This window comes from Macaca fascicularis, chromosome 1 (genome assembly GCF_037993035.2).
Source record: "Macaca fascicularis isolate 582-1 chromosome 1, T2T-MFA8v1.1".
NCBI lineage: Eukaryota > Metazoa > Chordata > Mammalia > Primates > Cercopithecidae > Macaca > Macaca fascicularis.
In genome coordinates this window covers 194,830,367-194,855,267 of record NC_088375.1, presented here as the reverse complement: position 1 = coordinate 194,855,267, position 24,901 = coordinate 194,830,367, and the positions used below count along the sequence as shown (strand labels likewise).

Genomic DNA, 24,901 nt, shown 5'->3' with positions numbered 1-24,901 from the left:
CTAATATATAGTTTAGTGGTAATTTAGAAGAGATACTCAAGTAGAGATTTTTATTATCATTATAAAAGATTATATGTTAAAACAAAGTTTGGAACACTGAGGTAGAAATTGTCAAAAACCCCATCACCCACATGTAACAAATATTGTAAATTTTGTGTTCAAGTTTTTTTTCCACACTCCATTTAGCTGTTCCCCTATAATTAGAAGTCCAAGATAGATACAGATAGATCGATAGATCTAACATTGCAGCAAACATCTCCATGCTTATCACTTTCCTCACATTATGATTTACTTTCTTAGGATAAAACCTCAGGAACAGGATTACAAAATTAAGGGCAAGAGAAGCATTTTGAAGCAAATCAATTGGGCTACCATAGTAGACAGGCTGATTTGTACGGTTGCTTTCTTTTCAATTTTACTTAAGGATGATGACTTAGAAAAACAACTATGGGACAAAGTAGAAAACATTTCAAGCATAGCAACTTCCTACTCAAGTGGAAATTCATGCTACTGGCTTCATTGCCTGGTGGGATGTGACAAGAACTGCACGAGTAACCTGGTTCCATTTACTTCTGAATGACTTCCTTGAATAGGCAGAAGGAATTGGGTTAAGTTGTTAGAAGTATGAGAGTGTGAAGCAGCTTTGGCAGGAATCACTAGCCATTTCTGATTTTTTTTTGAGACAGGGTGTCTCTCTGTCGCCCAGGCTGGAGTGCAGTGGCGTGATCTCGGGTCACTGCAACCTCAGCCTCCTGGGTTCAAGAGATTCTTGTGCCTCAGTTCTGGCATAAGATGGTGTTTTTACAAGATGATTTCTAGGATTACAGGCGTGCACCACCATGCCTGGCTAATTTTTGTATTTTTAGTTGAGACGAGGTTTCGCCATTTTAGCCAGGCTGGTCTCAAACTCTTGACCTCAGGTTATCCACCTGCCTCAGCCTCCCAAAGTGCTGGGATTACAGGCATGAGCCACTGCGCCCGGCCTGGTTGTTTGGTTTCAAACCACAATACACATTGCTGGAGAATCAAGCTCATAGTTTCTTTTTGCTCTGCATGATATCCCTCCAAGAGCTGGTCTATTCTCATGACTTCATGATAGTTCTTTGCCAATGATTTGCAAACATTATCTCCAGTCTTGATTGTTTCCCAGGTTTCATTTCTAAATACTTGCTAGTCATTTCCACTTAGAAGCTTTGTCTTCTTTTCAAACCCAGCATTTCCAAAACTGACCTCATCTTGTTGCCCTAACTAGAACTTGCCACAACCCATTTCTGCCCATAATGTCATTATTCTCTTAAGGCCCCCATATTTGCAAATCTGGAGTCATCTTTGTCTCCCTTCTCTGAATGCTACTGTGCTCACAGTCAGTACCATACAGTTAGTACTTGTTCTCAGTTTAATGCACACTTGTTTCATGTGACCTCCAAGGGCAGAACCAAGATTCGTGGGTGGAAGTTGCAGGGAGGCAGATTTGCCTCCATATAAGGAAGAACTTTTTAATACTTTGAGCTGTCTGAATGGAATGGGCTGCCTCCAGAAGTCTTGGGTTCTCCATCACTGAAGGTGTCTGAGCAGAGGCTGCCTGACTAATTGCTAATTGAAAGGACTGTTCTGGCATAAGGTGGTATTTTTACAAGATGATTTCTAGAATCCCTCTAATCCTGAGAACCAGTGAGTCAATAGCTTTGTCTCTCCTGCTCTCCTGTCTCTCTTTGACTCCCTTAGGACAGGGAAACTATTTTACCTTTCTTTTCTATTTTTACCTTTCTTTTATATTCCGTACAGCACTTAATTCAGGTGCTGGTCTCTTAATTGCCTAAAGATGATTATTTACAGGTTAATTGATTCTTTTCATTTTGTTCCAATATTTGGTTAGACACCAGATGTTGTGGATTTTTTTCCTTTGAAACATCTTTTGTAGGCTGGGCACCGTAGTTCATGCCTGTCATCCCAGCACTTTGGGAGACCAAGGTGGGTGGATCACCTGAGATCAGGAGTTTGAGACCAGCCAGGCCAACATGGTGAAACCCTGTCTACTAAAAATACAAAAATTTACAGGGCATGGTGGTGCATGCATGCCTGTAGTTCCAGCTACTCAAGAGGCTGAGGCTGAGGCAGGAGAATCACTAGAACCTGGGAGGTGGAGGTTGCAGTGAGCTGAGATCATGCCATTGCATTCCAGCCTGGGCAACAGAATGAGACTCCACCTCAAAAAATCACAATAATAATAAATAAATACAAATATCTTTTGTAGTAGCCTTATTTTACAGCTAGATGAATAACAGCTTTTGATCTAACTTTCTAGACCCTAATATCATCACTTGTCTCCACATCCCATTCTGTTTATCAGAGTACTTGTAAGCACTTTGCTTTCATCATATTATTCGTTCACTCTCAAAACGCTTGAGTGACTTCACATTTATCACAACATCAAATTTAAATTTTCCCTGGCTTTCAGTGCCCTCCATAATCTGGCCCAGCTTGCTCATGCATCCTTGTTTTCTATAATACTCCATGTTCTATACAGGCTAACCCACTCACATTTTCTGTGCATAGCCTGCTTGGTCTCCTTTTTTGCTTTTGACTTGCTCTGGAATGGCTTCCCTTTTTTCTCTTACCTCTTCAAGATGCCTCACTTCCTTCCTGAAACCAAACTACCGCCAGTCCTCATTGATTTCCTCTGAACTCTCAGAGCATGTAGTAATATTTATGTAATTCAGAACCATAGCAACAACATTCTGTGAAGAAAAATCTGCAAGAATAGGCTGATAATTTAACTTTCCCTAATCCAACTGGATATTCCCTTAAAACCTTTAAAAATATAGGCTGGGTGTGGTGGTTCACATCTGTAATCCTAGCACTTTGGGAGGCTGAGGCAAGAGGACTGTTTGAGCCCAGGAGTTTGAGACTAGCCTGAGCAACATAGTGAAACTCTGTCTTTACCACACACATACACACACGCATACACACACACACAAAAAGCAAGGCATGGGGGCATGTAGTTATAGTCCTAGTAGTCCCAGCTACTCAGGAGGTCAAGGCCTGCAGTGAGCTGTGAACACACCACTGTACTCCAGTCTGGTCAGTAGAGCCAGACCCTGTTTATTTGTTTGTTTGTTTGTTTGTTTGTTTGTTTTGAGACAGAGTCTTGCTTTGTTGCCCAGGCTGGAGTGCAGTGGAGTGATCTTGGCTCACCGCAAGCTCTGCCTGCTGGGTTCATGCATGCCATTCTCCTGCCTCAGCCTCTCAAATAGCTGGGATTACAGGTGCCCACAACCACACCCAGCTATTTTTGTATTTTTTTTTTTAGTAGAGACAGGGTTTCACCATGTTAGCCGGGATGGTCTCGATCTCGTGACCTCGTGATCCGCCCGCCTTGGCCCAGCTGGTTTTTTTTTTTCTTTAAATAAAAACCAAAAAATGTTAACAAATATAATCTACAGTATTTATTCCATTCACATTTTATTTTGTTGTCCTAACCAATATGTGTGCTTCTGGAAGGGAGGGACCATGTGTCGTCTGTTTCTTCAGTAGGCCCACAATGCTAAGCACTTTGATTTTATTATCATCTTCTATATGCCTAGTTTTTTTAGGTACTGGAAGATACAGTCAGTGCAGGAGGTAGAATGGACGAATTCCCATCCTTGAGCCTATATTCCAGTACGTAATATGTAGTGCTCACATTTTACATTTGAATTGCATTTTTTTTTTTTGAGACGGAGTCTTGCTGTGTTGCCCAGGCTGGAGTGCAGTGGCCGGATCTCAGCTCACTACAAGCTCCGCCTCCCGGGTTCACGCCATTCTCCTGCCTCAACCTCCCGAGTAGCTGGGACTACAGGTGCCCGCCACCTCGCCCGGCTAGTTTTTTGTAGTTTTTAGTAGAGATGGGGTTTCACCGTGTTAGCCAGGATGGTCTCGATCTCCTGACCTCGTGATCCGCCCGTCTCGGCCTCCCAAAGTGCTGGGATTACAGGCTTGAGCCACCGTGCCCGGCCTTGAATTGCATTTTAAGACTTCTGAAGTGATAACTCATATCTATGAAATCACCTCTTTTGATCCTTATATATCTCTGTATGCTAGATGAGGATTACAATCCGTTATGTGACTGTGTAAAGTTACACAGTTAGTATGTACAGCTTGGAACTCAGGCCTCAGTCTCCTAATTTTATTTGGATTTGTGTAATTTTGACCACCTCTGTTTCTGAAGCTTTTATGATGAATGCTTAAGTAGTTGGGAATCCAGACATTCATTTATGGAAGTTTACATATAGTTCTTGGTTATTGACAATTAGAAATGGCAAGGAGCAAGATGAGGCAGACATACAGTTCTCTGCTCTGATACTTCTGTATTTGGGAGAAACCTTATTTATTTATTTTAATAAAAGAGATGAGGTTTTGCTATGTTGCCCAGGCTGGTCTTGAACTTCTGGCCTTAAGCCATCCTCCTGCCTCGGCCTCCCAAAGTGCTGGGATTATAGGTGTGAGCTATCATGCCTGGCCTGAGAAGCCTTATTTTAAACATTTGCTTTCCAAATATGTCTCATCTATTCTATATGTGATTGAAAAAAAGTTGGCCTCCATGGAGAAAATTAAAAGCAGAAAAATGGAAGATGCTGGCCAGGCGTGGTGGCTCACACCTGTAATCCCAGCACTTTGGGAGGCCAAGGCGGGTGGATCACCAGGTCAGGAGATCAAGACCATCCTGGCTAACACAGTGAAACCCCATCTCTAATAAAAATACAAAAAATTAGCCTGGTGTGGTGGCATGCACCTGTAGTCCCAGCTACTCAGGAGGCTGAGGCAGGAGAATTGCTTGAACCCAGGAGGTGGAGGTTGCAGTGATCTGAGATCGTACCACTGCACTCCAGCCTGGGCAACAGAGAGAGACTCCATCTCAAAGAAAGAAAAATGGAAGATGCTAATAATGTAATTAAAGACACCATAAAGAGCCTTGAGCCCATAGTGCTGTGCTTAGCAAACAAGTCAGGACTGGATACTATGATAAACCATGTAGTCACTTAATTTCTTAAAAGCCATTGTGGAGTAGCGAGAAGAGCCGCAGCGTAGGATTCAGAATATTTGTGCTCTAGGCCTGGGTTCTTTACTTACTGGTGGTTTGATCTCTGGCAAGCTTTTAACTGCTGTGAATGTCAGTTCAGTTTCTTCATTCTAAAAGCAGGGATCAATGTCTGCATAACATACCGTGCAGGATTATTTTAAGTCTCAAAAGAATCAACAGATTAATAATGTTAAGCATTTACAACTATGATTATTATATTTAATTAATATTATATATTCTAAGAAGAGTACTTTCCTTATGGTACTTAATCAGTGTGATTTGTGCCTGAGAAGGCAACATTTATTTGAAAGACAGGAGGGTTTGTAAGATCTTGCAAGAGCAGATAAGCAAAAAATTAAACAAAGAAAAAGGAAAAAAAACCACTTCTCCATGGATTCAATAAGGAAGATAGCCACGCTGTGTTGAGGGGAGAGTGAGTAAGAGCCTTTATTTATTTAATTTCTTACTTAAACACCCTTATTAGCCTACTGTTTTTTTTTTTTCTTTTTTTGAAACATAATCTTACTCTGTTGCCTAGGCTGGAGTGCAGTGGCGCAATCTCAGCTTACTGCAACCTCCTTCTCTCAGGTTCAACTAATTCTTGTATCTTAGTCTCCCGAGTAGCTGGGACTACAGGCACACACCACCACGCCTGGCTAATTTTGTATATTTTAGTAGAGACGAGGTTTCACCACGCTGCCCAGCTGGTCTCGAACTCCTGAGCTCACGCAATCCACCCATCTTGGCCTCCCAAAGTGCTAGGATTACAGGCGTGAGCCAAATATACAGTGTTTTTAATGCCTCCTATGTTTATAGTACTGGAATTACAGCGGCAAGACATGGTCCTTGCCTTAGGGTGGCTAGTTGCCTGTTGACTAGAGGAGATCAGATGCATTCAGGGGAGTATGGCCATAAACTCTTAGACTGTGCTGAAGACTATTAAATAAATTATTTTATTTTATTTTATTATTACTAATGTTTTGAGACAGAATCTTGCTGTCACCCAGGCTGGAGTGCAGGGGTACTATCTTGGCTCATTGCAACCTCCCCTTCCCAGGTTCAAGCCATTCTTGTGCTTCAACCTCTGTAGTAGCTGAGATTATAGCACGTGGCACCATGCCCAGGTAATTTTTGTATGTTTAGTAGAGACGGGATTTAGTAGAGACGGGGTTTTGCCATGTTGGCCAGGCTGATCTCAAACTCCTGGCCTCAAGTGATTGCCCGCATTGCCCTCCCAAAGTACTGGGATTACAGGCATGAGCCACCACGCCTGGCCAAATAAATGATTTTAAACCAGTTTGGGCAGTGTTGTGACAGAGATAAGTGCATAGTGTTGAGGTAGCACATACTAGAAATACTTCCCCAGGAGGTGATACCTTAGCTGAGACTTAAAGGACAATAGGAGTTCTAGAGGGGCAGATGGGAAAGGGAAAACATCTAAGCAGCGTGGATAGCATTATAAAGGCTCAGAAGTGAGAGAAAGCATGACTCTTTCTGGAAAACGCAAGTAGTCCCAGGTTACTGTAGTGTGCTAAGGAAAGGTGTAGCAAGAGATAAAACTGAGGAGTGGTAGAAGATTAAACAGGACCAGATTAGAGGAATTCTTGTTTGGACTTTACCCTGAATGCTCTGGGGTATGTGTCAAATGCAACTGTAATATTATATCTCAAATGCAAATATAAATATTTCTTTAATGCCATTTAAAACTCTGGGAAATGTTGAGATATATCACTCTGACTATAATATGGAGAATGGATGAAGAAAGTTTATTACTCTAACTAGGGGAGACTAGCCAAGAAGTCATTGCAGTAATCTTGGTGAAGTCTTTTTTTTTTTTTTTTTTTTTGAGACGGAGTCTCACTCTGTCGCCCAGGCTAGAGTGCAGTGGCTGGATCTCAGCTCACTGCAAGCTCCGCCTCCCGGGTTTATGCCATTCTCCTGCCTCAGCCTCCCGAGTAGCTGGGACTACAGGCGCCCGCCACCTCGCCCGGCTAGTTTTTTGTATTTTTAGTAGAGACGGGGTTTCACCGTGTTAGCCAGGATGGTCTCGATCTCCTGACCTCGTGATCCGCCCATCTCGGCCTCCCAAAGTGCTGGGATTACAGGCTTGAGCCACCGCGCCCGGCCGGTGAAGTCTTGATATCCTTTTTTTTTTTTTGAGACAAGATCTTGCTTTGTTGCCCAGACTGGAGTGCAGTGGTACAATCATGGCTTACTGAAGCCTCTACCTTCTGGGCCTAAGCCGTCCTCCCACCTCAGCCTCCGAGGTAGCTGAGACCACAGTTGTACACCACCATGCTTAGAAAAAATTTTAAATTATTTTTGTAGCGACGAGGTCTCCCTATGTTGCCCAGGCTAGTCTTGAACTCCTGACCTCAAGCAACCCTCCTGCCTTGGCCTCCCAAAGTGCTGGGATTAGAGGAGTGAGCCACTGTGCCTGGCCACTATCCTAACTCTTATCAGTCAGGATGGAGGCAAGGGGCATCTATTCATAAGCCTATGGATTTTGATGACTGATAAGATGTTGTGGGGGAGTTTGTGGAATCCTTACTATTTTCCAGGACTGTGCCAAGCACTTCTACATGAATTCCTTCATTTATTCTCACTGAAGCCATTTGGATTTTTGTACTATTATTGTCTTCATTATAAAGATAAGGAAATTGAGTCTCAGAAAGTTTGATAACTCCTTATAGTCACAAAGCCAGTGCATATTGTTATTCAAACCTCCAATCTCTCTGATTTCTCTAAAGAACACTCTTTTTTTTTTTTTTTGAGATGGAGTCTCACTCCATCACCCAGGCTGGAGTGCAGTGGCGCAATCTTGGCTTACTGCAAGCTCTGCCTCTCGGATTCATGCCATTCTCCTGCCTCAGCCTCCCAAGTAGTTGGGACTACAGGCGCCCACCACCACACACGCCCGGCCAATTTTTTGTATTTTTAGTAGAGACGGGGTTTCACTGTGTTAGCCAGGATGGTCTCGATCTCCTAACCTGGTGATCCGCCTGCCTCGGCCTCCCAAAGTGCTGGGATTACAGGTGTGAGCCACCGCGCCCAGCCTAAAGAACACTCTTACCTACTATATAATACTGCCTAACAGTTTCCAGTTACTGACTTGATCAATCAGGTGATTGATGGCAGTGCTAGAGCAACGTTAGGGAAGATGATTTCTGGTTTTGGACATTTCAGGTTGCCTTTGGGACATCCAGGTAGAGATGTCTAGGTGAAAGCTGGATTTTTATTATTTTTTTATTTTTATTTTTGGAGACAGGGTCTCACTCTGTCACCCAGGCTGGAGTGCAGTGGAATGCAGTGGTACAATCACTATTCATTGTATCCTCGACCTCCTGGGCTCAGGTAATTCTCCCACCTCAGCCTCCTGGGTAGCTGGGACTACAGGTGTGTACCATCATGCCTGGCTAATTTTTTTATTTTTTGTAGAGATGGAATTTTGCCATGTTGTCCAGGCTGGTCTTGGACTCCTGGGCTTAAACACTTCCTCCCACCTTGGCATTCCAGAGTGTTGGGATTATAGTTGTGAGCCACAGTACTTGACCTGAATCTAAAATTTAATCCAGATGAATGGCCTGAGCTAGATGGATATGCTGCTGTGGTAGTCTTTAGCCTATAGGTTGTTATGGTAGTCTTTAGTCTATAGGTGGTTATGGTGGTACCACCTGGCAAATAGGCTGGCATTACTACAATGAGGGTAGTCAGAGGTTTAGGAGTGTACATGACCACCTGAAGAATGTACATGTGTGTAGGGAATGAGAAAAGGTGTATCTTTCACATTACAATGTCACGCTTCAATTCTGGACATTGTTTTCCATAACATCTCAAATCTCATCTTACTCCCACCAAGAACAAAAAAACAGTTTCTGTTCTTTTGTATTTGGTTAGTGGTAAAATGAGATTAGCTATAAATGGTAGCTGTATTGTCCTTTTTCATTCTGCTTAAGTCAGACAGCAGACTGTAGATTGTTTAGCAGCGAAAGCCTACAAATACAAGTGAAATATGGAAAAAATGTGGCCGGGCGCGGTGGCTCAAGCCTGTAATCCCAGCACTTTGGGAGGCTGAGACGGGCGGATCGCGAGGTCAGGAGATCGAGACCATCCTAGCTAACACGGTGAAACCCCGTCTCTACTGAAAAATACGAAAAACTAGCCGGGCGAGGAGGCGGGCGCCTGTAGTCCCAGCTACTCGCGAGGCTGAGGCAGGAGAATGGCGTGAACCCGGGAGGCGGAGCTTGCAGTAAGCTGAGATCCAGTCACTGCACTCCAGCCTGGGCGGCAGAGCGAGACTCCGTCTCAAAAAAAAAAAAAAAAAAAAAAAGGCCGGGCGCGGTGGCTCAAGCCTGTAATCCCAGCACTTTGGGAGGCCGAGACGGGCGGATGACGAGGTCAGGAGATCGAGACCATCCTGGCGAACACGGTGAAACCCCGTCTCTACTAAAAAATACAAAAAAAAAAAAAAACTAGCCGGGCGAGGTGGCGGGCGCCTGTAGTCCCAGCTACTCAGGAGGCTGAGGCAGGAGAATGGTGTAAACCCGGGAGGCGGAGCTTGCAGTGAGCTGAGATCCGGCCACTGCACTCCAGCCTGGGCGACAGAGCCGGACTCCATCTCAAAAAAAAAAAAAAAAAAAAAAAAGGAAAAAGGGAGCCAAAGTCCCATGAAGCTCTATTATTCAGCATTTAAGATTGGTAAATGTTCACAAACTCTGGCAGCCTCTAGCAACACATGTACTGTGTCTTCATGTTAACAGTGGTCTCAACCTGAAACATCCATGTATGAAGGAACTTGTTTTATAACAGAACCGAGTGGTATCTGTTCATGGAAGGTAGCATAGTAGTTTATTGCATTCCTTGCCTTTTCTCCTGGATTTATAGCGTGGTGGATTGTATATATATGTGAGTCTGTGCCTTGATCAGTATGCATAATGGAACAGGGCAGGAATTCAGATATCAGTTGATAGTGTCATAACATCAGGGAAAGTATGTTGACTGTTTATGGTCTTCTCTATTTGAGAGTGGACAGAGACCTGGAGGCTTCTGCTGCTGCTGCAGGCCAGGGGTGGAAAGGTTTGTTTGGTTCTCATTCTCATTTTTTTCCTTTGCTTCTCTTTTAAACAACACTTTCTGACAAGTGATTGGGTCCATAGAGACCAGAGCTTGTACACAGAGAAGAATGGACAGAGATTATATTGTTTTCCTTACTTTATCTTGTGAGCTGCTTATCTCTTCCACAGGGAGGACAATGTGTTAAATTGAGATAATTCTGGCATGCTGTCATCTTTGGGGGAATCATAATTGCTCTGGTCATTTTAGGCAGCTTCAAGGGAGTTGAGTTCATTCAGCTTCAGTTACTTGAACTGAATTCAGTTACCTGAATCGATGCTTTCATGAAATGGAATCTTTTCCAAGTCAAAGCTTGGATTGAAATTTCACTGACTGGTTTTTATGAGATCACTTAGGGTCTCAAATACTTTATGTAGCAGTGCATTGATCATATTTTACTCTTATGTGTGACTTATGGGCAACTTTTAGCACCCTTGTCCCTCTGGAGTTTTGGAATGCTATTTGTGAGGTTCATAACTTCATAAATATTTATTGAACATCTACTACCTGCCAGGTAGTAGTCTAGATGGTAGAGTATACAATAAGGAACAAGCTATATAAGGTCCTTTCTCTCTTGGAGCTTACTTTCTTTGGGATATTAGACATTGAGTTAGGCTAGTTCAGATAAGATAGTACTTGTGAAAGATCTATAACAAGTTCTTTTGGATGTGTCTAGTGTCCTTCCCTACTGCATGTCCAGATCTTTCTCATCTTCATTTGAAGGCTGGCTCAAATGGCAGCTTCTCCATCATATCCTTATCTGATCCTTCCAGCTGATATATTCCTCCCGTCTTTGAAATCTCATGCCTCTCTATCAGCAACTTTCTTATGTCACCTTAACATTTTTTTTCTATTTGTTTCCTAGCTGTTAGTGCATATGTTAAGTCTCCCCATTAGACTATAAATTATTGAGGGCAGACTGGGCACAGTGGCTCACGCCTGCAATTCGAGCACTTTGGGAGGCCAGGGCAGGTGGATTACTTGAGGTCAAGAGTTCGAGACCAGCCTAGCCAACATAGTGAAACCCTGTCACTACTAAAACTACAAAAAATTAGCCGGGCATGGTGGTGTGCACCTATAACCCCAGCTACTTGGGAGACTGAGGCAGGAGAATCCCTTGAACCCGGGGGGGCGGAGCTTGCAGTGAGCTGAGATCCTGCCACTGCACTCCAGCCTGGGTGACAGAACGAGACTTTGTCTGAAAAAAAAAAATTATTGAGGGAAGAGTAAATATCCTGTTCATCTTGGTTTGGGATATTTCACATTCAGGCAGAGGATGTTGTGGGAAAAAACACACTGAACTTAGAGCCAGAAGATGAATTGAGTACTGGCTTCTCTATTCACTGGCTGTGTGACTAGGCAAGTCATTTAACTTCACTGAAACTAAGTTTTCTATCACTAAGCATGTAGTAATCATCCTTCTGTTCCTGAATAGTTGTTGGGAGGCTCAAACTGAGATAATATATATGACTATCCTTACAAATTCTAACTTTCCACACACAGTATCATAGTAAATATTGAGTAAGTATTTGAATGAGTAAGCATTTACTTCAGTGAACACCTTTTCCTGAGCAGTTCTCTTGCTTACTGAGGTCTTTTGATTTTGTAAATATACTAGACTACTTTTTTATCTGATTTTTTGTATTGTTCCATTTTGCAGATGACATCTTAATTTTATTAAACTATTCTGTTCCTGAGAATTGGCATCTTCTTCATCCACCTGGGGGTGACCAGTAATTTTCTGTTTTTCTCTCTGTAGGTGCTATTTAATATTTAAATAACAAATGACATTTGATCTGTTTCAGCAGGTGGTCCATTATGGCTGACATGCAAAATCTGGTAGAAAGACTGGAGAGGGCAGTGGGCCGCCTGGAGGCAGTGTCCCATACCTCTGACATGCACCGTGGGTATGGAGACAGTCCTTCAAAAGGTAAGCAGTCCACAGCCCAGCAGAATGCTTTCTTTGAGTGTCTTGGCCTGAAAATTTTCTATTATTCTCTCCTTTGGAGCTAACTTCCCAAAACTTAATCTAGATAGTTTATCTTTTGTAATTTGTATTGCTGTGAACAGATAAGAGAGGAAAGGAAATGACTTGTACAGGGAGGCCTGTGGTTAAGTTATTTTAACACAAGAACTTCCTGCTTGTGTGATATTTCCTGTTCTTTCTTTAGCAGAATGACTCCAATATAAGTCAAATGACAAGTGATAATAAAATTCCTGTCTCCAAACAATTGGCAAATTGGACATTTTGCACATGCAGCAATTGAAACATAGAATGTTAGCACTAAAAGAAACCTTGGAGGATCATTTTGTTTATTTTCATTTTATAGATAAAGAAAATTAAGCTCAGAGAGGAAAAGGGATTTAGTCAAGGTCACACACCAGTTAGTGGTGATACTGAACCTAGAACCCAGGTTTCCTTACTCCTGTTCCAGTATCCTGTTGACTGTATTACCTTGCCTCCTCACTTCCATATAGAAGCACATTTTAAAGAAGCCTCCTTCTGATGCATGGCTGATTCTTCGTGGTGTGTTTGTCTTTAGCAGGAGCAGCTCCGTATGTGCAGGCATTTGACTCACTGCTTGCTGGTCCTGTGGCAGAGTACTTGAAGATCAGTAAAGAGATTGGGGGAGACGTGCAGAAACATGTAAGGATGTTTTGCCTTTTTCCCCTTCTTTTAAGGACTGACAGCTTTCTTCAGTCAGCCAAGGTCCTCATCCTTGGTTTAAGAGCTCCTTGAGAAGTGCCTCTTGGTTTGAGGCATTACACATGTTATTTTTCTTTTACCTGTACTGAGGAGTTCAGTCCAGCCACAGAAACGATTCCTCCTATTTTTCTAGGCCCCTTGCTTTTATCACATATTTGTACAGAAAGCTTGCTTGGTACATAAAATATGGTTCTGTTCATCTTTGTAGCGAAGAACATGCACTCGTTTGATCCCAACATATTATATAATCAAACTTACAGTGGCTTATTTAAAGGAGTCATTATCATGACTTAGCATTTATAAAACTATGCTTGATAGTTATTAGTTATGCTAATGTGGGTTATTTTCACACTTAACCCACAGCAAGAACATGAAGTAGGCAGTGACAGGTGCCTTTCCTCCCACCTTCCTTTATGCCTCCTACGTCATCACCACCACTGCCTACTCCCACCCCACACTCACATATACATTCTACCTCTATTTTTGGGACCCAAAAAACCTTCCTGCTAGCTCACCGAATGATCCTTTATAAACAGTAACCATGCTCGGGATCTTCTTCACCTAAACCTTTCTCCAAGACTGGTTGCTTGGGTTTTGGAAAATCTATTTTGAGCCTCTCAAATACCATCTGTTGCCAATGGTTTTGGCTCTAGAGAGTGGGACTGGGACTTTAATAAGGGTGTGGAGGCTTGCATTTTTACTTTATACAGTTCTGTAACATTTGAAAAAACTTTAAAACATTTATCATTTGTGTTTTAAAAATGCAAATCCAGAAAAAAATAGATTGCTTTCTTTGAATTTTTGTATTTTAATAGTGCTTATAGTCTCATGCTTCTTAAATTCTTTTGACTACGAATGACCCTTAGAAATAAAGAACATATTCGTAACTGAGATAAAAGTTTCACAAAATGATATTTGTACTACTTCTGCTATACTTTTTTTTTTTTTTTAACTTTTTATTTGGAAATAACTTGAAGTTGGTGTGCTGCACTCATACTTTTGCTGTATTAAGCTCACTAAATTTATTTATTTATTTATTAATGGGTCATGGTATCTAGCATTTGAGAGATAGCTTTAACCTAAAGGAGTAAATACCTTGAGAATTTTTGGCATAAATTTAGGCCTTTGCCTTTACTCCTGTCTCCAATTTTTGAGAAAAGAAAGGTGTTTTTTTGGTTGCCGTTTGTTTTATTTTGCTGATGTGAAATAGGAAGGATTTTTCAGTGCACAGTATCACAATGCATGTGTAAGGTGCTAACATGACTTCATTTAAGGCTAGGTGATTATTCATTTAACTTCACTTCCAACTCTGGATGTGTGTCCCTGATGAGTTCCAGTAGGAACAGTAGTATATGTAATTCTGCTATCAGTCCCTGGAATCCGGAATACATGAGGAGGATAACATGAAGTGCCTGGGTTGCTATCAGAGTACATGGAAGTAGAGGTTTCAGGTTATTCTTATCAAGACTTCTTCAGTTATAATGTGTCATCAATAGCTGATTCTTCTTTCTGGCAGGCGGAGATGGTCCACACAGGTTTGAAGTTGGAGCGAGCTCTGTTGGTTACAGCTTCTCAGTGTCAACAGCCAGCAGATGTAAGTTCACTACTAGCTGGTTTCATTTTGGTTTGATGCTCAGGACGAGTTGAGAGATTTCTGTCAAGCTATTATAACATTTTAAAATAGACCTACTAGGCTTTTGATAATATATATTCATACCAAGTCCCAGAGGTAGAGCCATACTTCAAGTGCCTTAATGGGAAGGTACTATTGAGTACTTAATGGTCTCTACTGACTTTTTCTCTGTCATTTTGCATAGGCCCGTGGTTATTCCTGGGACTTTGCTTGCCTCCCTCTTTGCTGAGTCCACATTCATCATAGTGTCTCCAAAGCCCTTTAAAGATGATTCTTTTGCTTCACTGTGGATGGGCTTTAGTAGTGCTCCTGTGGAGATCTTAAAACTCCTGTAGTATTGCTTCTCTCTTCATCCTTCACTGGTTGGGAGAATCTCCCTTTAATTTTACTCCCACCTCAGAATTTTATGGTGCAAGATGTGAAAAGCTGAATTAGAGAAAATTTAGATTTCTCTTGGAGTCAAAGAAAATAGGTTTCCTTCTTTTGCATTTGGCTTTCCTACAGAGGAATAATAAAGCAAGTTGTCCTAAATGCTGTATTAAAACCCTTGACTCTCAGCATGCCTAGATAATATAAAAATAATGTCATATATATTAGATTCTGGTTAAGCATACTGGCTTACTTCTGTAATCCCAGCACTTTAGCAAGACCTTGTCTCTACTAAAAAATTAAAAAAAAAAAAAAAAAAGTAGCCAGGCAAGGTGGTACATGCCTATAGTCCCACCTACTTGAGAGGCTGAAATGGGAGGAACATTTGGGACTGAAAGTTTGAGGTTGCAGTGAGCCCTGAACACACCATTGCACTCCAGCCTGGGCGACAGAACAGGACCTTCTCTCAAAAAACAATGTGTGTGTATGTATATATAGATACCATCTAATTCTAATCTGTCGAATTAGATTCTAATTCTTAATCTGTCCTGAATGGTTAAGATCTGAGAATTGAGATGTTCAGGAAATGGAGCTTTGGAGGAAGGGTGCAAACAAACAAAATTCATCCATTTTGCCAAGGTGCCTACTTGAATGCTAAGCCCCTAATTGTTTTTTATTTTATTATTTTTTTTAAAAATCTGTTTTTTGAGACAGGGTGTTGTTTTGTCACCCAGACTGGAGTGCAGTAGTGCAATCACAGCTCACTGAAGCCTTGACCTCCCAGGCGTAAATGATCCTCCCACCTCAGCCTCCTGAGTAGCCTTGACTACAGTGTGCGCCACCACGCCTGGCTTGCTTATTTATTTATTTATTTATTTATTTTTGAGATGAAGTCTTACTCTGTTGCCCAGACTGGAGTGCAGTGGCAGGATCTCGGCTCACTGAAACCTCCACCTCCCAGGCTCAAATGATTCTCCCACCTTAGCCTCCTGAATAGGTGGGACTACAGGCATGTGCCACCATGCCCAGCTGATTTTTGTATTTTTATAGAGATGGGGTTTCGCCATGTTGCCCAGGCTGATCTTGAACTCCTGGACTCAAGCGATCTGTCTACCTTGGCCTACCAAAGTGCTGGGATTACAGGCGTGAGCCACCATGCCTGGCCCTAATTCTTTCTATTATTTGTAGAGACAAAGTCGTGCTGTGTTGTCCAGTTTGGTCTCGAACTCCTTGTCTCAAGCATCTCTCCTGCCTTAGCCTCCCAAAGTGCTGAGATTATAGGCGTGAGCCACCATGCCCAGACTAAGCCCCCTAATTGCATTTGATTCATCAGTTCTTTACTCAGCAGCTACTACATGACTAGCAATGCATTGAGGGCTTTAATGATGATAAAAGAGCTCATCTTTGAAGAATTAATGAGAAAGTAAAACATATTCACATGGGTCCATTAATAGTTTGTATTGGTGAGTGATAAAATGCCAAAATTGGTTATTCTGACAACAAATGCTGTAGGAGGCTGGTGTGGCTGGGTTGGAGGACCCTCATGAAGCATGAGGAAAATGTGGATTCATGGAAAAAGAAGAGAACATCATGAGTAAGGCACAGGAATGATGTCCTGAGTGTATGTCCTCTAAGTGGAACAGAAAAGAGACAAGTGGCTGAAATGGAGGTATTGTGGTATAGCTGAAGTATGGATCCTGATCATGAAGAACCATCAGGTACAGCCTGAGGAGTTGGAACTCTATAAGGAGAGTGAGATGATGAGCAGTATTTTAGCCTTAGGAATCAGGACAGGACTAATGCAGTTTATTTGGGTACTCACTAGAGTCCATAGAGAATTCTTACCTTCAGGATCAGAAGGCATAGACACCTTTGTGGAAAGATGTTAACCTGAATCTTTTCTTGTATCTTTTCCTAGAATAAGCTTTCCGATTTGTTGGCACCCATCTCAGAGCAGATCAAAGAAGTGATAACCTTTCGGGAGAAGAACCGAGGCAGCAAGTTGTTTAATCACCTGTCAGCTGTCAGCGAAAGTATCCAGGCCCTGGGCTGGGTGGCTATGGTGAGCAGTGCAGATTCCAGGGCTGGGGGTGTGGGTATAGATTCTAAGAGGCAAGGCAATATAGTTGGAGAGGTCCTGAGTCACTGACAGCTTGTTTCTCTCTAGGCTCCCAAGCCTGGCCCTTATGTGAAAGAAATGAATGATGCTGCCATGTTTTATACAAACCGAGTCCTCAAAGAGTACAAAGATGTGTAAGTTCAGCCTTTTCTTTTCTTTCTTTTTTTCTTTTCTGAGACAGTGTCTCGTGTTGTCACCCAGGCTGAAGTACAGTGGCACAATCACAGCTCACTGCAGCCTCAACCTCCCAGCTCAAACAGTCCTCCCACCTCAGTCCCCCAAGTAGCTGGGACTTCAGGCATGCTGCACCATGCCTGGCTAATTTTTTAATTTTTTCGTAGAGATGAGATCTCACTGTTTCCCAGGCAGGTCTCTAATGATTCTCCTGCCTTGGCCTCCCAAAATGCTGGGGTTACAGATATGAGCCACTGTGCCCAGCCAAGTTCAGCCTTTTCTCAAGGGGTAAAGGATAAACCCATTTGGTTACTTGCTGGAGTAGCACTTTGGAGTTACTGAAGGCTGCCCTTAGCCACTGTGCTGGTTTTATCTCAGGGCTGCTTTCTGGAGAGCTTTATAGATACTGTCTCACAGCTGCATTTGCAAACAGGAAATGTTTCTGCTTCCACTTCTGCTTTCTCTCCTTTGTTGGTAGAGGCCCTTTTAGCCTTCTCGGTTTAGGAAGTTTTGCTGACAGTAACATGGACTAATGCCCTTTATATAAGATTTTGTTTCTTTGTTGAGAATTTGTTATCTGGCCCAATGGCAAAGGGTTCAATAGGACTTAATAGAAATTCTTCATGCAGTCAGTTAAAGTGAGAGTAAGGCTGCCTAGCCAATGCAGGTATTACATAAGGCAGTCCTTGTATGTCTAACCACATACGTCTACCAGTTCTGACTTCTCCATTGCTGGTTTTGAACTGGAATGATTGCAGGCAAAATTTATTAAGTTGCATGTCTACGCAAACCCTTCCTTTCTTCCATCCTTCATCAATCAACAAACATTTATTAACTACTCTTTTTAAAGAATACTGCACCTTCCTGTGAGTGAAATGTGTCCCAGAACAACAGGCACTTCTTTATCCTTCTAGCAACATGGAATTAAGCATGACAGTGTTTTGATATATCCCACCATTATCCCATCACTTTACAGTTGAGGAAACTAAGTCTCAGGCTAAATAACCTTCCCAGCTAATATACAAGAAGAGAGGGGACTTGGACCATAGGTACAATGCTATTTCTATAATTTAGTGCTGTTTCCTCCTAAAGGAAAGTTTAAGTTTGCTTTTGGTGGGGGTGGGCATATTTTGACATAAGGCATTGTCTCGTAAGGCAGTTAAGTTTCTTAGAGTTCCACAGTGATACTTAAGAGCTCTCCTCTCTACCATGGTTTTATGTACAGAATGTCTGCTTGTCTTCTTTTATCAGTTTTACATATTAGATTGTGTTTAGGTTCTACTTTGGAAAAAGTTTCAATAAGCAAATGGTCAAAAGAAAAAAAGTTTTGGTACTTAAAACAGTTTGAGAAACATTGCTATGAGAGATAGAGATAGAATCCAGAGTCTCTATCTTAGTGGAGTTTGGTCTGATTAGGGTAATAGACTAGGTTGTGTATACATAGAAGTTTGGTGATGACAGAAAAGCTGCCATTGAGCAGAGCCTAAGAAACACCACAGGTAGGAGAATGTGAGCCCATAGGAAAGAAGGGTTCTGGAATCACCATTGTTATGTACCTGGACCACCTGTGACAAGTTCTTCTTTAATCCTCCCAGGGATAAGAAGCATGTAGACTGGGTCAAAGCTTATTTAAGTATATGGACAGAGCTGCAGGCTTACATTAAGGAGTTCCATACCACCGGACTGGCCTGGAGCAAAACGGTTAGTGAATCCTTCCTCCCTCCCTCCCTCCCTCCCTCCCGCTTTCTCTCTCCAGCGTGGGGTCCACAGGTTTCTTAGACTTCAGCACTACCAAAGTCTGTGAGGGAATGCTAGTTTTTTCAGTGGAAGGGAGGAAGAAAAGGGGGAGAAAGAAAGGGAAAAAAGAGTAAAGGAAGCAAGGATCATAGGAGAAGGAATACTTGGTGGTATTCAATTTCAATAAACATGTCAGGGACAGTGATTGGTGCTGGAGTGGGAGACACACACAAATGAGTTACACTGTCCCAGCCTTTAAGGCGCTTAAAAATAGGAACGCAAAACCCCAGTACAATAGTACAAATCACTAAGCCAAATGCTATAATAAAGATACAGACTCTAGAATATGAGGAAAAGAAGAGTGCTTCTCACTAGAAGAGATTATGCTTTGAAGGTATATATTCTTCTGTGAGACTTGAAAGAAGTATAGGGCAGTGAGAAGTGGGATACTACAAAAGGCACAGCTTAAACAAAATAAATGCAGAGTAAATGTAGAGATTGGTCATCTCTGGCTTCAATAAGGGGAAATGGTCAGATTTTTAGGAGAAAAGGCTGGAAAGGAAGGTAGGCTGAGACTTTGGGATGAGATATTTGAGCAAGGGAGTGATAATGATCCAATTTGTCTTTAAGAGTCTCAGTGTATAGGTTAGGGATAAGGACTCATGCTCGGATTATGAAAGTAGTCATGGTGTTTGGGAGATAGTAGAAAAACATTTGCAGGAGATAGCACCAAGATAATAGAAAGAGATTTGATAAGGTTGAAGAAGTTGGAATCCTCAAAGAAGATTGAATAGTCAGCCTTGGATGGTAACATCTTTCACTGAAACAGGGACAAGGGGACGATTATACAGGGAGGGGAGCAGGCAGGAAATGATGAAATCAGTTTTGAACTTGTTGAATCTGAGGTACTGGTAACACACTAAGGAAGATGTCAAATAGATTTGTGGAAAGAGTTTTTAAAGCTGGAATCAGGTGAGGTCAAAGGCAAAATGTGATGGTCAAGAAATAGAACTGAGAGCTGGATCTTCGGGAAAGGGTGAGAAGGCATAAAGCCAAGTTGGGTATGGGTAGGATGCATTAATCATTGCCTCAAAGGCTGTAGTGGGGACCCCATGTGCACTGGCCACATATAGGGTGCTACTGGGAATGGTACAGTGGGGAAGAGAGAGGATGACGATGTTACCTTCTCTTATTGTTTCAGGGGCCTGTGGCAAAAGAACTGAGTGGACTGCCATCTGGACCCTCTGCTGGATCAGGTCCTCCTCCCCCTCCGCCAGGCCCCCCTCCTCCCCCAGTCTCTACCAGTTCAGGCTCAGATGAGTCCGCTTCCCGCTCAGCACTGTTTGCGCAAATTAATCAGGGGGAGAGCATCACACATGGTGAGTGAACACTTTGACACAAACAGTCAGTACAACAAGTTGTATGGGCCAGACCCCACCAACCAGAACCCAACAACTAGTCTGTAAACCACAACCCTGACTTGTGTGGGAGTCATTGTGTCCTGTTCCTTTAAGGGACAGCAAAGCTGGCTTAAATGGAAATTGAAAATGATGATCACAGTTGGAGGAAGCCCTCTGCCCCATGGGAAAGTGACTTAATATTAGGTAGCATATATAGAGTACCCTCTTGTGCCAAGGCACAGAGCTGGCGGTTTTCCCCAGAGCTTTTTCCGTAGCACCACATGGCCTCTGGGAAGGCACTGTGTTAGGGGTTAACTTCCTTAGAAGATGCATACTGGTTACATGGAAAATTTGCATGAGAGTGACCTAATGTTGGTATAGAGAAAGTAGATACCCTTAACACAGCTGGTGGAAGTCTGAGTTGTCCAGCCACTTCTAGGAATCATAGTAGCTAAAAATGGTGTAACAACCTAAATCCAACAGTAAGAGAAATGGTTAGTTAACTACCACATGTCCTGTTGATGAAATGTATGCCATCGTTACATGTTTTTCTACAGTGAACCACGTAATGTTTAAGAAAAAAAAATCTAGTATGTAAGTTACAACCACGAGGAATAGTGGAGATAAAGGCCATTCAGTATTTGTTATACAGTTAACATAGATCAGGCCATGTTCAAAGCAAGGCGTGTGTCAGCCTGCTGTGGGAGATCATGAATTATTTTTCCCTTAAAACATAAAAGAAATATATTTTTACTTTTATTTTTATTTTATTTTATTTTTTTGAGACAGAGTCTCACTTTTTTGCCCAGGCTGGAATGCAGTGATGTGATCTTGGCTCACTGCAACCTCTGCCTTTCAGGTTCAAGCAGTTCTCCTGCCTCAGCCTCCTAAGTAGCTGGGACTACAGGCACCTGCCACCATATCCAACTAATTTTTTTGTACTTTTAGTAGAGACTAAAAATACACCATGTTAGCCAGCCTGGTCTCCAACTCCTAACTTCAGGTGATCCACCCGCCTTGGCCTCCCAGCGAGCTGGGATTACAGGCATGAGCCACAGCGCCTGGCCTAGAAAGATACTAAACTACAGGTTAACATGAGAAAGTTTTTAAGTGTCAATAGTTGAACTAAATGTATTAACAATGTGTATGATCATAACCAACAAAACCATATATATATAGAGAGAGAAAACTATTGTAGAGTCGCAAATGCCAACACTGACTGAGGAGGTAGGGGAAGTAGGGTTAGTTAGCTGTGGGGAGTGAGGGTTTTTTGTTTTGTTTTGTTTTTTCCTTTTACCAAATTTTCTTTACTGTCACTTATTTTTCTTCCTTTATTGCTTTAAAAACTACATATTTGTGCATATATATTTGATATGTCTTTCTAGGTCTTTTTCTGTGCATTTACTCCCTATTGCCAACCACAGTATATACACATTCCATGTTGTTATTGTTAATGGAACCATATAATTTAACCTTGGGGAGAAGAGAAATGATAAAAGTACTTCTTCAAAACTGCTTGCAAGAGAACACCTCAAAGGCTCTGGTTTTTGGCTTTGAATTTTCTGTTAAGGATGTTTAACGTGATGATAGCAGCTCAGAGGTCTGGTATGAAGGACAGGAACAAGGTAGCTGTTGTTCTTACAGCCCTGAAGCACGTATCTGATGACATGAAGACTCACAAGAACCCTGCCCTGAAGGCTCAGAGTGGTCCAGTACGCAGTGGCCCCAAGCCATTCTCTGCACCTAAACCCCAAACCAGCCCGTCCCCCAAACCAGCCACAAAGAAGGAGCCAGCTGTACTTGAACTGGAGGGCAAGAAATGGAGAGTGGTAAGTTAAAAATACCTAGACAGGGGCAGGTATTTTTATTACATTTTTTTGAGATGGAGTCTCACTTTGTCGCCCAGGCTGGAGTGCAGTGGCGCGATTTTGGCTCACTGCAACCTCCGCCTCCCGGGGAAAAGGAGTAGGGACGGGGTTAAATGGAGCTTAGCTAGATGAGGGCAGAGTTCTGGCTTCAATTGCAATAACAAAAAGTTTGGGATAGCCTGGGTTTTTTTTTGTTTGGTGTGTGCTTTATGATGAGAATCCTGGGCTCTCTCTCTAATAGGAAAATCAGGAAAATGTTTCCAACCTGGTGATTGATGACACAGAGCTGAAACAGGTGGCTTACATATACAAGTGTGTCAACACGACATTGCAAATCAAGGGCAAAATTAACTCCATTACAGTAGGTGAGTCTTTGTCACTGTCCCATGCAAGCCCCGTCCCAGAGCCCAAGAAGGCTAATATCATTTTACCTACCCTATCTTAAAGATTCCTAAATGTATATTACTTTCCTTTAAAGTTATACTGTTGACAAACTCCTTTTCTTCTCCTAGATAACTGTAAGAAACTTGGTCTGGTATTCGATGACGTGGTGGGCATTGTGGAGATAATCAACAGTAGGGATGTCAAAGTTCAGGTAACTCGATATTTTGGCTCCTTCTTTTTGTCCCTGAGGAATTAATTGAAAGAGACATGGTAGACCCACAGATGTTGCTTTCGTGGGAATCTGATTCTACAAAGTCTGTAAGCTGAGATGCTTTGGACGTGGCAGAAGAGGGGTTGGCTCTTCAGGCGAGTTCTTTTCAGGACCCATCCCAACCCACCCAAGTATCCAGTGTCTTGCGCACCTGTGAGCTTTTCATGTAGTTGCTGAGTCACGTGAAACAGGAAAGCTTTTCCTGCAACTTACTCTTGTCCTCCCCAACTGCTGGGACTCAGTTCTCTTGGTTTACTCTGCAGGTAATGGGTAAAGTGCCAACCATATCCATCAACAAAACAGATGGCTGCCATGCTTACCTGAGCAAGAATTCCCTGGATTGTGAAATAGTCAGTGCCAAATCTTCCGAGATGAATGTCCTCATTCCTACAGAAGGCGGTGACTTTGTAAGTTTCTTGATCTCTTTAGTATGATGTTAAAAACAGAAGGGACTGAAGATTTCTTGCATTGGAGAAAGCTGTTTCATGAACATTCTGCACTGAGCAGCTAAAAACCCAATAATGCACACCAAAAACACACAGAAATGAGGTAGTCCAGTGTAGTGGAGCTCCAAAGGAAGGTGCTTTCTGCCTAAATGGAGCTCAAGGTAGCAAAAAAGAATGGGGATGAGCCATGGCACCTTGTCAAGCTGGTGCTATAAAGCCATATGTACTGTTATTTACACCCCATAGACTATTGTCTGTCCAGGATCGCTGAACACTAGAACACAGCATGGCTCTATGATTTGTCTCTTGCTACATCCTCCCGTGCTCCTGGGGTTAAGTGGAAGCAAGCATTGGGAGAAATGTGTGAGATTTAGCCCCAGCTCTTCTTTAGCTCAGATTTAAACCTGCTGTCTCTTCTTTATTTGCAGAATGAATTCCCAGTTCCTGAGCAGTTCAAGACCCTCTGGAATGGGCAGAAGTTGGTCACCACAGTGACAGAAATTGCTGGATAAGCGAAGTGCCACTGGGTTCTTTGCCCTCCCTTCACACCATGGGATAAATCTGTATCAAGACGGTTCTTTTCTAGATTTCCTCTACCTTTCTGCTCTTAAAACTGCTTCTCTGCTCTGAGAAGCACAGCTACCTGCCTTCACTGAAATATACCTCAGGCTGAAATTTGGGGTGGGATAGCAGGTCAGTTGATCTTCTGCAGGAAGGTGCAGCTTTTCCATATCAGCTCAACCACGCCGCCAGTCCATTCTTAAGGAACTGCCGACTAGGACTGATGATGCATTTTAGCTTTGAGCTTTTGGGGGTTATTCTACCAACAAACAAACAGTCCATTGGAAAGAAAACAGTCCCAGGAATTAACAGATCAGAATGTTCACACTGGTTAATCTTTTTCTAACAGTGAGCATGAAGGTAGCAGAAGCTGGTGTGTTTCCAGATGGTTCTTCTAACCAAACTAATTTTCACTGTTGACAAGTGAGGCAAGGGTTGCACTGGACCGAAGGCTGAGGCTTGGCCATCTAGCATTCCATGCAGAATGGTTTCCCATAAGCATTCCTTTTATTCTCTGTTCTATCCTGGGTCTGCCTCAACCATGAGATAGGAGAGTCTCCGGTACTAGCTGCTATCCAGGGCAGTTAATGGAGTCTTGAACCCTTTCTTTCTCTGGGATCCCTGACTAGCACCTTCCTATAGAGATGACTTTAAAAGGAAAAAAAAAAAAAGGAAAAACAACACACCATTTCAAGGAGTCTGGCATTCCTGAATCCTCCTTCCCTGCTAGGTGCCTGTCACCTGTCTTCACTGCCTGCTTTTCCCTGTCATGCTCATCAGCTTATGGCTTCTGTCCAAGCACCTGAACAGAGAACTAAAACCTCCACTGCAGGCTGGTTTTAGGTCTTGATTTATGTAAGAATCTTGCACAGCACTGCTAATGTAAATTTCAGTTTTTCCCCTCTAGGACAAACACTTACCAAAATATGCAACTTTTTTTTGGTGGGAAGAGAGATTGTCCTGTGATTTCTACCCATTTCCTGAGGCCTGTGGAAATAAACCTTTATGTACTTAAAGTTATACAGAAAATAGAATAAAGTTAATACCAAACTTGCTTAGTT

General features: G+C 42.4%; 1 protein-coding gene across 12 annotated transcripts in view; it reads left to right on the top strand.

Moving 5' to 3' along the window:
• Positions 1-24,894, top strand: part of CAP1 (cyclase associated actin cytoskeleton regulatory protein 1) — a 33,933-nt gene extending 9,039 nt beyond the window's left edge. For 3 of the 12 annotated variants that reach the window (XM_074011235.1, XM_005543851.4, XM_005543852.4), the window contains exons 2-13: positions 11,980-12,101; positions 12,718-12,818; positions 14,395-14,472; positions 16,799-16,942; positions 17,048-17,133; positions 18,769-18,874; positions 20,112-20,289; positions 21,955-22,139; positions 22,420-22,543; positions 22,691-22,773; positions 23,097-23,240; positions 23,708-24,894. In XM_074011235.1, the coding sequence (XP_073867336.1) occupies positions 11,990-12,101; positions 12,718-12,818; positions 14,395-14,472; positions 16,799-16,942; positions 17,048-17,133; positions 18,769-18,874; positions 20,112-20,289; positions 21,955-22,139; positions 22,420-22,543; positions 22,691-22,773; positions 23,097-23,240; positions 23,708-23,791 (1,425 nt within the window). In that variant the 5' untranslated portion in view covers positions 11,980-11,989 and the 3' untranslated portion in view covers positions 23,792-24,894. Of the gene's footprint in view, positions 1-11,976; positions 12,102-12,714; positions 12,819-14,394; positions 14,473-16,798; positions 16,943-17,047; positions 17,134-18,768; positions 18,875-20,111; positions 20,290-21,954; positions 22,140-22,419; positions 22,544-22,690; positions 22,774-23,096; positions 23,241-23,707 lie in introns of all 12 variants that reach the window. The other 9 variants (XM_005543848.5, XM_005543846.4, XM_005543849.4 and 6 more) reach the window with 3 other exon arrangements.
• Positions 24,895-24,901: the final 7 nt, after the last annotated feature.